The 14246-nt window shown below is 37.9% G+C and overlaps 1 protein-coding gene across 3 annotated transcripts in view; it reads left to right on the top strand.

Annotated features, from left to right (window-relative positions):
* Positions 1–14246, top strand: part of PTEN (phosphatase and tensin homolog) — a 100534-nt gene that overhangs the window by 43794 nt on the left and 42494 nt on the right. For 2 of the 3 annotated variants that reach the window (XM_012762897.2, XM_076009996.1), the window contains exon 3: positions 12870–12914. The exons of the other annotated variant lie outside the window; for it this stretch is intronic. In XM_012762897.2, coding sequence (XP_012618351.1) covers positions 12870–12914 — 45 coding nt within the window. The remainder of the gene's footprint in view (positions 1–12869; positions 12915–14246) is intronic. 3 annotated transcript variants of the gene reach the window in all.

Below are 14246 nucleotides of genomic sequence, written 5' to 3'. Positions count from 1 at the left end.
TCTGAGCATTCTTCCCTCCTCCAAGCCTTTTCTTTTGTTTTTTACCATTTTTGTGTTCCTTTATATATGCTGCTATTATGTATTCATCCATGATTATTCCCACCCCCTTTTTCGCATATATATATATATATATATATATATATATATATATATATATATATATATACATTTAAACCTGAGCTTTGTGGGTAAATTCTCTTTAGCTATGTTGGTTGGTCTTCTTAGATAATTTCTGTTTTTCCTCCTTTGTCTTTTTTTTTTTTTTTTTTTTTTTTGGGATTCCCTCCTGGTCTCCTTTTTTTTTTTTTTTTTTTTTTTTATTTTGGCATATTATGGGGGTACAGATTTTAAGGTTTCAATAAATGCCCATTTCCCCCCCTCCCCCCAAAAGTCTGAGTCTCCATCATGACCATCCCCCAGATGGTGCACATCTCACTCACTATGTATGTATATACCCGCCCCCCTCCCCCCTCCCCCCTGCCCAATACCCTATTACTGTAGTACCTATGTGTCCACTTAGGTGCTACTCAGTTAATACCAGTTTGCTGGAGAATATATCTGGTGCTTGTTTTTCCATTCTTGGGATACTTCACTTAGTAGTATGGGTTCCAGCTCTAACCAGGAAAATATAAGGTGTGCTATATCACCATTGTTTCTTAGAGCTGAATAGTACTCCATGGTGTACATATACCACATTTTATTAATCCATTCTTTGATTGATGGGCACTTGGGCTGTTTCCACAGCCTTGCAATTATGAATTGTGCTGCTATAAACATTCGAGTGCAGGTGTCTTTTTTGTAGAGTGTCACTGGATCATTTGGGTAGATGCCCAGCAATGGGATTGCTGGATCAAATGGTAGATTCACTTGTATCGCTTTAAGGTATCTCCATATTGCTTTCCACAGAGGTTGAACTAGTTTGCAGTCCCACCAGCAGTGTAGGAGTGTTCCTCTCTCTCCGCAACCACGCCAGCATTTATTGTTTGGAGATTTTTTGATAAAGGCCATTCTCACTGGGGTTAAGTGATATCTCATTGTGGTTTTGATTTGCATTTCCCTGATGATTAGAGATGTTGAGCATTTCTTCATATGTTTGTTGGCCATTCTTCTGTCTTCTTTAGAAAAATTTCTGTTCAAGTCCTTTGCCCACTTTTTAATGGGGTTATTTGATTTTTTCTTCCTAATTTTCGTGAGTTCTAAGTATATTCTAGTTATCAGTCCCTTATCGGATGCATAGGATGCAAAAATTTTCTCCCATTCTGTAGGTTGTCTGTTTACTTTCATGACTATTTCTTTGGCTGTGCAGAAGCTTTGTAGTTTGATCATGTCCCATTTATTTATTTTTGTTGCTGCTGTGATTGCCTTTGGGGACTTCTTCATAAACTCTTTGCCCAGGCCGATGTCTAGGAGAGTGTTTCCAACTTTTTCCTCTAGAGTTCTAATAGTTTCATATCTTAGGTTTAAGTCTGTTATCCAGCGTGAGTTGGTTTTTGTGAGAGGTGAAAGGTGTGGGTCCTGTTTTAGCCTTCTACAGGTGGCTATCCAGTTTTCCCAGCACCATTTATTGAAGAGGGATTCTTTTCCCCAGCGTATGTTTTTGTCTGCTTTGTCAAAGATGAGATGGCTATATGAGGATGGTTTTATATCAGGATTCTCACATCTGTTCCACTGGTCAATATTCCTGTTTTTGTGCCAATACCATATTGTTTTAATTACTACAGCTTTGTAGTATAGTTTAATATCTGGCATATTAATGCCTCCCATTTTGTTTTTGTTGCCTAGAATTGCTCTTGATATTCGGGGTCTTCTTTGGTTCCATACGAAGCGTAAAATTATTTTTTCTATATCTGTGAAGAATGCTGATGGGATTTTAATAGGTATTGCATTGAATCTGTAGATCAGTTTGGGTAGTATAGACATTTTGACGATATTGAGTCTGCCGATCCACGAGCATGGTATGGATTTCCATCTGTTTACATCCTCTGCTATTTCCTTCCTCAGTGTTTCATAGTTCTCCCTGTAGAGGTCTTTTACCTCTTTGGTTAAATATATTCCTAGGTACTTTAATTTCTTTGTTGCTATTGTGAAGGGAATTGAGTCTTTGATTTGGTTCTCAATTAGATTGTTGTTGGCGTATATGAATGCCTCTGATTTCTGTGTATTAATTTTGTATCCTGAGACTTTACTAAATTCATTGATCAGTTCCAGGAGTTTCTTGGTTGAATCCTTGGGGTTTTCTAGATACAATATCATATCATCAGCAAACAGTGAAAGTTTGATCTCTTCTGCCCCTATTTGGATACCTTTGATTCCATTTTCCTGTCTGATTGCTGTAGCCAAGACTTCCAGCACTATGTTGAATAGAAGTGGAGATAGTGGGCAGCCTTGTCTGGTTCCAGTTCTAAGTGGGAATGATTTCAGTCTTTCCCCATTCAGTATGATGTTGGCTACGGGTCTGTCATATATGGCTTGTATCATTTTTAGGTATGTCCCTTCTATGCCTATTTTCTTAAGTGTTCGTATCATGAAAGGGTGTTGAATTTTGTCAAAAGCTTTTTCTGCATCTATTGAAAGAATCATGTGGTCTTTGTTTTTGCTTCTGTTGATGTGGTGAATTGCATTTATAGATTTACGTATGTTGAACCATCCCTGCATCCCTGGGATGAAGCCCACTTGGTCGTGGTGGATTATTTTTTTGATAAGTGTCTGGATTCGGTTAGCTAAGATTTTGTTGAAAATTTTTGCATCTATATTCATTAGGGATATTGGTCTGTAGTTTTCTTTTTTTGTTGCATCCTTTCCTGGTTTTGGTATCAGAGTAATATTCGCTTCATAAAAGGTGTCGGGGAGGTTTCCGTTCTTCTCGATGTTGTGGAATAGTTTCTGCAAGATAGGTGCTAGTTCTTCTTTGTAAGTATGGTAAAATTCAGGTGTGAAGCCATCTGGACCGGGACTTTTCTTTTTAGGGAGATTTTTAATTGCTGTTTCTATTTCAGCTGTTGAGATTGGTCTGTTCAGGGAATCTATTTCTTCCTGGTTGAGCCTAGGGAGGCTGTGTGTTTCTAGAAATTTGTCCATTTCCTCCACATTTTCCAGTTTGTGTGCATAAAGATTTTTGTAGTATTCATAAATTGTATCTTGTATCTCTTTGGGATCAGTTGTGATATCTCCTTTTTCATTCCTGATGGAGCTTATTAGAGATTTCTCTTTTCTGCTTTTCGTTAGCTTAGCCAATGGCGTGTCAATTTTGTTTATTTTTTCAAAGAACCAACTTTTTGTTTTATTAATCTCCTGAATAGCTTTCCTGTTTTCAATTTCGTTTAGTTCTGATTTGATCTTGTTGATTTCACTTCTTCTGCTGGGTTTGGGGTTGGTCTGTTCTTCTTTTTCCAGCTCTTTGAGTCGTTTCATTAGATTGTCTATTTGTGATCTTCTTGCCTTTTGGTTATAGGCATTTATGGAGATAAACTTTCCTCTCAGAACTGCTTTAGCTGTGTCCCAGAGGAGTTGATAACTTGTCTCTCCATTGTCGTTTTCTTCATAGAAGTTTTTTATTTCCGTCTTGATTTCTTCATTTACGAAGTAATCATTTAGTAGGAGGTTGTTTAATTTCCACGTTTTTGTGTAGAAATGTGAGTTTCTGTTAGGGTTGATTTCTAGTTTTATTCCACTGTGATCTGAGAAAGTACATGGTATGATTTCTATTTTTTTAAATTTCTTGAGATTTTCTTTGTGTCCTAGGATATGGTCAATCTTAGAGAATGTCCCGTGAGCTGATGAGAAGAACGTATATTCAGTGGATTTGGGGTAGAATGTTCTGTAGATGTCTGTCAGACCCAATTGTTCTAGAGTTTTGTTTAAGTCCATTATTTCTTTATTAATTTTCTGTTTGGAGGATCTGTCTCGTGCCGTCAGTGGGGTGTTGAAATCTCCGGCGATTATGGAGTTGCTATTAATCCATTTGCTTAGCTCCAGTAAGGTTTGCTTTATGAATCTGGGTGCACCTAAGTTGGGTGCATATATATTTAAAATTGTTATCTCCTCTTGTTGGACTGTGCCCTTCACCATTATATAATGACCCTCTTTGTCTTTTACTACTTTTGTTGGTTTAAAAACTAAATCGTCTGAAATTAGAACTGCCACACCAGCCTTCTTTTGGTTTCTATTTGCTTGGAATATTGATCTCCACCCTTTTATTTTTAGTCTATGTGCATCCTTGCAGGTTAAATGTGTTTCCTGAAGACAGCATATACTTGGCCTGTATTTTCTTATCCATTCAGCCAGCCTATGTCTCTTGAGTGGAGAGTTTAAGCCATTCACATTTATTGAGAGAACTGATAGGTAAGGTAGATTACTGATCATTCTGTTGGGTTGGATGTTGTTGCTATGATTTCTGTCTTGAGCCATTGTAATATCTGGCCTTTAATATCTTTGGGTTTTGGTTGTTTTTATATCCGTGGATTATTATTATGATGTTCCGTGCGTAACGCTGTTTTAAGTACTTCTTGTAGGGCTGGTCTTGTCTTGGTGAATTCTCTGAGCCTTTGCTTGTCTGAGAATGTTTTTATTTCTCCTTCATATATGAAGCTTAGTTTTGCAGGGAATAATATTCTAGGCTGGGCATTGTTTTGTTTCAAAAGAGTGAGAATGGGGCCCCAGTCTCTCCTTGCTTGTAAAGTCTCATTAGAGAAGTCTGATGTTATTCGAATTGGCTTTCCCTTGTATGTCACTTGCTTCTTTTGTCTTACAGCTCTTAGAAGGGCCTCTTTAGTTGATACTTTGGTCAGTCTGATGACTGCATGTCGTGACGTCTTCCTGTTTGCATTGAATCTCCCAGGGGTCCTCTGGGCTTCTTGAACTTGTATATCGAGCTTTTGAGCAAGGCCTGGGAAATTTTCCTCTATTATATCTTCAAAAAGCTTGTCCAGCCCTTGAGTGTTGGCTTCCTCCCCTTCGGCTAAACCTATGACCCTCACGTTAGGTTTTTTCACATAATCCCACAGCTCTTGTAGGCTTTGGTCTTTTCTCTTGTTTCTCTGCTGTATTTCTGTGACTGATTTATTTAATTGGAAGGTGTTATCTTCAAGCTCTGAGATTCTTTCTTCTGCTTGATCTACCCTGTTCTTGAGACTTTCCACAGTATTTTGTAGTTCTCTGAGTTGATTCTTCATCTCCAGGACTTCGGTTAAAGTTTTCTTCACTGTGTCAATCTCTTTGTTGAACCTTTGTTCCATTTCTTGGAGGTTTTTTGTGTTTTCTTGGTGTTGGTTATTGAGTTGTTGTTGCAGCTGGGTGAGGGTTCTTATGATCCACATACGAAATTCCTTTTCTGTCATATTGGTTGCCTGATTTTGGTCGGTGTCCGTTTCTAGGGGGCTGGTGCTCCTCCTTGGGGGTGTGTTTTCCGTTTGGTTCTTCATATTTCCTGAGTTCTTTCGCTGACTTCTTCCCATGTCGATCAGTTGTTGTTTCTTTCCTTAGGTTATTGTTTGGGTATTCACACACCTTGTTTAGTTTCTGAGGCGTTAGGTGGTGCCTGTGGGTGAAATTGGACCACTCCCTGTATATTGAGTCAGTGGATGCCGTGGAAAGGCTGTGCAAGATGCCGCCCCTGTCAGTAGGTGGCGTTTGCTTGGAGGGACAGGCTATGGTGTTGATTTTGAGTCCTGTTATCAGCTCTCGTTCTGGGCGGAGCTGGGTTGGGTAAGCCTGCCCTCAGGCCGTTAGCAGGGGTCAAAGTTCTGTTCTCAGCTTACAGGGAAAGCTGTCAGGGCAGGGCTGGAATGGTCCCGCTCAGCCAGAAAGTCTGGAGGTGGGGGTGGGGCTGTCTGAGACCCGCAATCTGCAGCAGGCCTCGCTTCTTTCCACCCTCCCCAACTCTGCAGCTACTCCTGGGCCTCTGCCAGCAGGCCAGACCACAAGCCACCAGGCCTCCCCGGACTGTGGTGCCGGCGGGGAGGTTCCCTGCACAGGAACGCCACCTGGGTTGGGCGCACGGCCACCTCCTGGGAGGAGGGTTGCCCTCTAGGACGCCGATCCGCCCCTGGAGGCACACAGCCCTCAGTAGGCTGTTCGCGTATAATCCTTCTGTGCCCGGGGCAATGCTAGCCCTCGGTGCAGGGGATCTGGTCTGCAGGTCCGACCTCTGGGTCCCAGAGTTCAAACTGTATTCCCACCAGGGAGAGGATTTCCGGTCCTAATTCACCCACAGGGAGCCCAAGCTGGATCTATGTCTCTCAGCCTCTGAGTCGGCAACGTTTTCCTGGGAACACGGTGACAGCAGCACCTGGGAGGGCGGGCAGGGTCCCAAACGGGAAGGTCCCGTTCCCTGGAGGTGCCTCCGGCTGGTGGCTGTATTGTCTCTCTGGGCAGCCGCAGGTAGGGTCGGCGGAGGGGAGGAGGAGGCAATATGGCGCCTGCCGCGCGGCTCGGGTCCGTGCACACGGAGGTGCCCGGAGGAAGTTGGGAACCTGGTGCCACGTCTGCTACAGGCTCACCGTTGGCAAGCGGCGGCAGTCTCTGGGCTGATGTCCGCAGGTCTCTCCACCCACTGGGGAGCCCACCAGCAGTCCCGAATGCAGGGGAGGGGGAACAGCAATTCCACCTACCCTTGCCGCTGGTCTCCGGGCTGCTCCGGTGGTCTCAGCCTCCAGTTCTCCTCCGCAGCCTCCTCCCGTGGAGTCTCCCGGGGTCTCAGGTACCCCTCCTTCCGGCCCTTGTCCGCTGTATGCTCGTCTTCTTGCTTCTTTCCTCTAGTTTCTGCTAGAATTGGTCTTTTCTGTAGAGACCCTCTGTCTGGCGGTGTTATTCGTCCGCCATCTTGCTCCGCCCTCCTCCTCTCCTCCTTTGTCTTTTTAAAACTAAAATCTTTTATAGTTGTTTTATATAGAATTTTAGTTTTTAAAGCCTTTAGTCTTTCCTTTTCAGATTGAGTTATGAACTCATAGCCTGTTATTTAAATGAAGCTTTTGAAATCTGTTTTACTGATCTGTATCATATCTAACTATGCCAGTATTTCCTTCCTCGTCTGACGTGAACTCTAAAATTATATGAACACTTTCTCCCTGTTTCCTGGCATTTCCACTCTAAGTTGTTCCTCATTCTTAGTTAGAAATATGACCAGAGTTGTAGTTTTTTTCTAATCTAATGACAAAAGAAAATCAAGCATATTAAGAATTTGTTAGAAAACTGCATATAGTTAAAAATATTTTTAGTATATATTTCTGACAGTTGTGAAGTCCCTAATTTTTACTGTGTCTTTCCTCTGTTCCAATTTTATGCCTTATTCTAAGAATATTCCCATTTCTATTAATTGATTAGGAGGCATGTGTATTGTGCTCTAGTGGATTTTTTTTCATAGATAGGTATCTTTTAGATCTCTGCTATCCAATGTGGTAGCCACTAGCCACATGTAGCTATTATGTTTAAATTTAAATTAATTAAAATAAATAAATTTACTTATTTGCACTAGCTACATTTCAAGTGCTCAATAGTACATGTGGCTAATGACTACTATATTGGATAGCACAGATACAAAACATTTTCCTATTGGACAGTACTATTCTAGGCAATTGGTGCTGTTTTGCTTCTCATTCTAAAAAGTTCTAATTCCTGAAAATGTATTCCTTTTATTGGTATTCTCTAGTATTAACCAAAAGAAATTTGAGATTTTTTAAAATGTGGCTTACATTTTACAAACTGATACTTATAAATCAGAGGGTATTCATATTACATTTAAAATCAACTTTCTGAGGTATAATTTATATATAATAAAATGTACCCATTTTAAGCAGACAATTCAAGGTCTCCCCCCCACCCCCCACCATGTACACACCATAAAAACCACCACAATAAAGATTTGGAACATTTGTGCCATAAAATGTTTCCTCAAGTCCATTTGCAGTCAGTTCCCAAACAGGTCCCAGCCAATCTCTAATCTACTTTCTATGACTGTAGACAAGTTTTGCCTGTACTATATAACAGAATTTCATGTAAGTACAGTCATAAAGTATATACTCTTTTTGTGTCTGGCTTCTTTCTCTTAGCATAATATTTTTGAAATTCATCTCTGTTGCTCATATAAGTAATTTGTTTTTATTGCCAAGTAGCATTCGTTTGTATGAATGTGATCTTATATTTATCAATTACCTGTGGTAGACATTTGAGTTGTTTTCAGTTTGGGTTTATTGTGAAGAAAGAAAGCCGCTGTGAACATTCATGTATAATACAAAATTTTGTGGACATATATTTTTATATCTGTTCATTAAATATCTATGAGTGGTATCGTTGAGTCATATGGGTCAATTGAACAGAATAGAGATTCCAGAAAAATTCACATTTAACATTTTTGAGAAAGGTGCTAAGATTCTTCACTGGGGAAAGGATAATCTTTTTAACAAATGATACTGGAACAACAAAGAAAGCAAAGTAACCGTTGACTTACACCTCTCATCATACAAAAAAATTAACTTGAAATGAATTGTAGACCTAAACTCAAAAGTAAAATCTAAAACTATAAAATTATATAAAAACACAGGAGAAAATTTTTGTGTCCTTTGGTTTAAAGATTTCTTAGAACATACAAAATTTACCATAAAAGAAAAAAATCGACAAATTGGACTTCATCAACATTAAAAACTTCTGCTCTTTGAAAGACTCAATTAAGGAAATGAAAAGGCAAGCACAGTTTTGGAGAAAATATTTGCAATACATATATCTTACGAAGGACACAAACATATATAATATATAAATATATATAAAGATGCTTTTACAAATTCATAATGAGAGGATAACCCCATAAAGAAAAGGACAAAAATGTGTGAACAGAAATTTTACAAAAGAAGATATATAGATGGTCAAGAAGCATACGAAAAGATGTTTAAAACTAGTCATCAGGGAAATGAAAATTTCAGATACAAGGAGATGCTGTTTAATAATTATTGGAATGGATAAAACTTAAAGGGCTAACAAGGGTTGGCAAGGTTGTAGATCAGCTGGAATTCTTATGCATGTTGGTAAAAGCACAGAATGATACAATTTCTTTGCAGAAATATGTGGTAGTTTTTTATATTATTTTTGATAGCCCTCTGAATTTCTTCAGTAAGTTATAGGTCACTTCCTCCACTGTTTCTTTTACCTCCAGTTTTACACCTCTTTAGAGACAGTAAAGTTTCTTTAGTACTGGGAATCATTAGTTTGGAGCAGAATTATACAAAGGTGTTATTTTTGCTTTTTTGTTTAAGTTGAGGTGATGTAGGAGAAAGCAGTACTATGCAGGTGAAGAGTTACAAGTACATTTTCAAAAAGATAGTTACTTTCCTTGTATTGGATATATAACTGATAAAGTAATTCTAACAACATGAAGATGACCAATAGACAGGTAAGGATTAGAATGTTTGGAAAGGAGACGAGGTATGTGTTTTTTTTTTTTTTTTTTTTTTTTAAAAGGCCTAGTTCCAAGTATTAGTAATAGCAGTTATAGCTGTAGTTATACTAGGGTTCTAAGAGCATATGTTGATTAAGCATGAATACAGCAGGGGAAATATATGGTTTACCAAATAGTAAGTTATGGTTACCAAGTAATATATGGTTACCAAATAGTAAGTTAACTACAGGAAAAAGTAGCAAATAATTATTTTGCTTTTTCATATGCTAATTTCTCTTTTTCACCTATTTTAGGATTAGTGGGAGCTGTCCAATGTCCTTAGGCTGATTTTTAAAGCTGGTTTTTCACTGGATTTATCAAGCTGCCAGGAGCATTCATTTTGTGGTTGTCATTACTTGAAGTTTTGTTACCATTGTGTCTACGTGGTGCTTGTCACATAGCAGATGCTTAATAAATATTTGTTAAATTAATTTTGGAAAATACAATCTGCCACATCTTTCTTCTACAGTCTCCAATCTTCTGTTGAGATCATCCAGTAGATAGTTCTTTTCAGATATTGTACTTTTGAGTGCTAGAATTTCTGTCTTTTTTTTTTCTACATTGTTTTTCTACATCTTTGCTGAGACTTTCCATCATCTTTTTACTCATTGTAATCATTTTCCTTTACATCGTTGTGCATATTTATAATGGCTACTTTAAAGTCCTTGTCTGCTAATTCTAACATCTAGTTCATCTTAGAGTCTGATTGTATTGACTGATTTTTTTTCCCTTAGTAATAGATCACATTTTTCTGCTTGTCTAGTCAATTTTAATTATATGTTGAATGTTGTAGGGGGTCTGAATTCTTATTTCCTTTAAGGGTGCTAATTTTTTTTTTTTTTTTTTTGGCAGGCATTTAAATTAGTGGTTGATCTGGTATTTGTCAGGCTTGGTTTTCTTTGTTAAGGCAGGGCTATTTCAGATTTGTCTTTTGCCCTAGTGCAGTGGTCCCCCACCTTTTTGGCACCAGGGACCAGTTTCATGGAAGACAATTTTTTGGGGGGTGGGGTGTAGGGGGATAGTTTCCCAATGATTCAAGTGGATTATATTACTGTGCAGTCAAACCTCTCTGCTAATGATAATCTGTATTTGCAGCTGCACCCCAGTGCTGGCATCACTGCCTCAGCTCCACCTCAGATCCATCATCAGGCATTAGATTCTCATAAAACATAGATCTCACGCATGCACAGTTTACAGTAGGGTTCGTGCTCCTATGAGCACCTAATGCCAACGCTGATCTGACAGGAGGTGGAGCTTCTGTGGTGATGTGAATTGTGGCTATAAATACAGATGAGGTTTTGCAGCTCACCTGCTGCTCCCCTCCTACTGTGCGTCCTGGTTCCTAATAGGCCACCACTCCCCTGCTGTGTGGCCCGGCTCCTGCAGACTGGGGATTGGGACCACAGTCCTAGTGCATGGTCCTTACACATGAGATGTTGCCTTTTTGGAGTCTCAACTGGATTATCTGGGGTACCCAAGCTAAAAGCAAGGGGTGCCACATGTTTCTTTTTCCTTAAAGATCATATCCTATTTGCAACAACAGTAGCTATGATATAAAAGTAAGTTATAAGTATTGCTTGTACTACTGTATAGCATAATTTTTCATATTAAAGTTCATAGACTCTTTTTTTAATCCAACTCACCACACACATATTTTTGGACTTCCTCCCTATCCTTCCTCCTCCCAGTAGTTTAATTGTAATTTTGGTTATATCAATATTGAATTTGTATGTGATTTATAACTAGATAAATGCCATTCACAGTTTAGCATTATAGTATATTGTGATTGCTTTTTCCTGCTTGTATTGTTTTCCCTGCAGTTAAAGTTGTCTCTTGCTTTTCACTTGTTTAGTTTTCAGTGCTCTTAATTTTAATTCATAAACTTACCCCTAATTGTATAACTCTCTCAACATATTTGCACCAATTTGGTATTTCATCAATTTCATCTTCTTCAAAAGCCTTCTGATCTGCCCTAATCTGGATCAATTGCTCTCTAGACTTGCTGCATGGCTGTCTACTTGAGATGTCCCCTTACCATCATTCTGGGGATTCTCTTTTCCTCTCTTATGAGTTGGATTCTTCAGTTCCTAGAACCTATTATCTTATTTCATGGTATCCCACCCTTGTATTGGTGGAGCACATTTTTTAGTAACTTAGAATATATGGGAAACAAAATTATTTGAGATTTTGCTCATTTTAAAATGCCTTTATTATATACTCACACTTGAATTATATAGTCTATCTTGGTATAGAGTTCTAGGCTGGGAATAATTTTTCCTCAAAATTTCTGCCCAGTTGTTTTTTAGCTGCTAATGTTTCTGTTAAAAAGGGTAATGCCATTTTGATTCCAGATTATTTTTATAAAACCTATTCTTAGGTAGCTTTTAGAGTCTCCTATTTGTTTTGTCAGTATTCAGAAATTTCACAAAGATATGTATGCCTCAATTTGGGTCTGTTTTCATCAATTTTGCTGAGTGCTAATGCACCCTTTCAGTTTGAAAACACGTCCTTCAGTTTAGGATATTTTTCTTGAGTTATATCTTTTGTTTATTCTGTGTCTCTGGAACTCCTAATCATATGTTGAATATCCTGGACTCTATTTTTTCTTTTTTTAGTCTTCTGTTTTTCATTTGTTGTTTTATTCTATGTATTCTGATAATACCTCAGCCTTGTACCCTTCTAACCCTTCTATTGTCTACCTCATAGGATTTGAGGATTAAACAAATTTATATACAAAAAGTGCTTAAAATAATGTTAGGCATATAGTAAGTACTTGTGTTAGCTGTAATTGTTGTTGTTTAGTTTCATGACTGTCTTGAGGTCTTTGGTCTTCATTCTTTGACTTATTAACTGTATATGACCTTGGGCAAGTTCTGTAAAACTCTTTGAGATCTACTTCCCTCCTCTGAAATGTAAATAAGCTCCAACTCTCAGAGGTTTGTGAGGGTCAAATGAGAATATATATGTGAAAATGCTTAATACACTTTGTACAGAGGTAATGGTTAATACATCTTTCAAAAGTCTGATTTTCTGGGTTATTTTTTAAAGTACTTGATTGCTTATGACTTTTCTTACAAATCTATATGAGTTACGTGAACTCGAACTAAATGCTAAAGCTGCTTTTTAAAGAAGTTATGTCTCACTATTCAATCTTATGTTAGGCTGAAGACACAATTATGAAAATATTCATTGTATGAAAAGCTCTGGCATTACTTCAGATTGTATAAATCTGTAATGTAATAATTATATGAGAATGACATGATTACTAACTTAAACCCAGGGAGGGGATAGTTCTTTGAATTATTTATTTATTTTTACTTAAATGGTATTGAGATTAGGAAAAATAGAATTTGTCTTTTGGTTTTTCTCAATAGTATTAATGTAATTTCAAATACTAGCTAATTTTTGTTAATGGTGGTTTTTTGTTTGTTTGTTTTGTTTTAAGGTTTTTGGATTCAAAGCATAAAAACCATTACAAGATATACAATCTGTAAGTATGTTTTCTTATTTGTATGCTTGCAAGTATCTTCTAAAATAACTATTAAGTAAAAGTTATTTCCTTGTTAGAATGAGGTAAAGATTTATTTTAACAGAGTTGTGTTACTAAAGCAATTAGTTCAAGAAGTCTGATTGAAAACATTTTTCGAACATTGTTAGGTTTAGAAAGTGTAGTAATGAGGTAAAACAATGTTGGCACAGATTCATGTTATTTGATCTGCTTTAAATGACTTGGCATCTAGCCCATCTTTGAGCCCATAACCACGTGGTAATTTGAAGTGTTATTCACGGTAGAGCTTTTGTGAAAGCATTAATGGCATCTTCCTTGGAGGTATGCTGCTGAGCAAATATAATTTTGTTTATTTTGTGTCTGTAGGTCAATTGACTGAAAAAGCTATTAGGGTATTCTCTAACTGTATGTAACATAAATATGTTATCTAAAATTTGTTGAATTGGGTGGTTTCTTTTGTCTGGGGAAGGGTTTTAAGGATTGCCCACTTGATAGAAGTAGTTGACCGTATCTTTTTGTTTTTTCTTTTGACTTTGGGAGTAGACATGTGAAAAGGAGGAGGAAGGAAAGAAGAAAATCTTCACCATTTTTGAAGACTAATTCCTTCCCTAAATATTGCCAGTTTTCTAATTTTTTAAAAATGGCACATAAATATGTTATTTTTCTACCTGGCCTTTCTCTTTCCCATGTGATATCTATAAATCATGAATAGGAAATTTTTTTTTTTTTTTTGAGACAGTCTCACTCTGTTCCCCGGGCTAGAGTGCTGTGGCATCAGCCTAGCTCACAGCAACCTCAAACTCCTGGGCTCAAGCAATCTTTCTGCCTCAGCTTCCCGAGTAGCTGGGACTACAGGCATGTGTCACCATGCCTGGCTAATTTTTTCTGTATATATTCTTAGTTTGCCAATTAATTTCTTTCTATTTTTAGTAGAGATGGGGACTTGCTCTTGCTCAGGCAGGTTTTGAACTCCTGACCTTGAGCAATCCACCCGTCTCAGCCTCCCAGAGTGCTAGGATTACAGGCGTGAGTCACGGCACCTGGTTGGAAATTTTTTAATGTAGAGTTTATTTGTCAGATGTAAGATCAAGATTCTCTACTGTCTGTGGCAGGCATTTAAATCTTTACCAAAAAGGATGAAAGATTCTCTGTCTTGTTGCCTTGTGGGATGTTGTTTTTTCTCTTTAGTTTAGTGATCTTTCTGTTCTGACAAGATCTCAAAAGCACTGAGTAGACACCAATATTGTTGTTACTCTTAGTAAGTTTTCACTGATTTTCTCAGATTCACAATGGAGCAAATATTTGTTGAATGTT

Source organism: Microcebus murinus, chromosome 14 (assembly GCF_040939455.1).
Source record: "Microcebus murinus isolate Inina chromosome 14, M.murinus_Inina_mat1.0, whole genome shotgun sequence".
Classification (NCBI taxonomy): domain Eukaryota; kingdom Metazoa; phylum Chordata; class Mammalia; order Primates; family Cheirogaleidae; genus Microcebus; species Microcebus murinus.
Note: the sequence above shows the minus strand (reverse complement) of the source record. Positions and strands in the feature narration are given on the sequence as shown.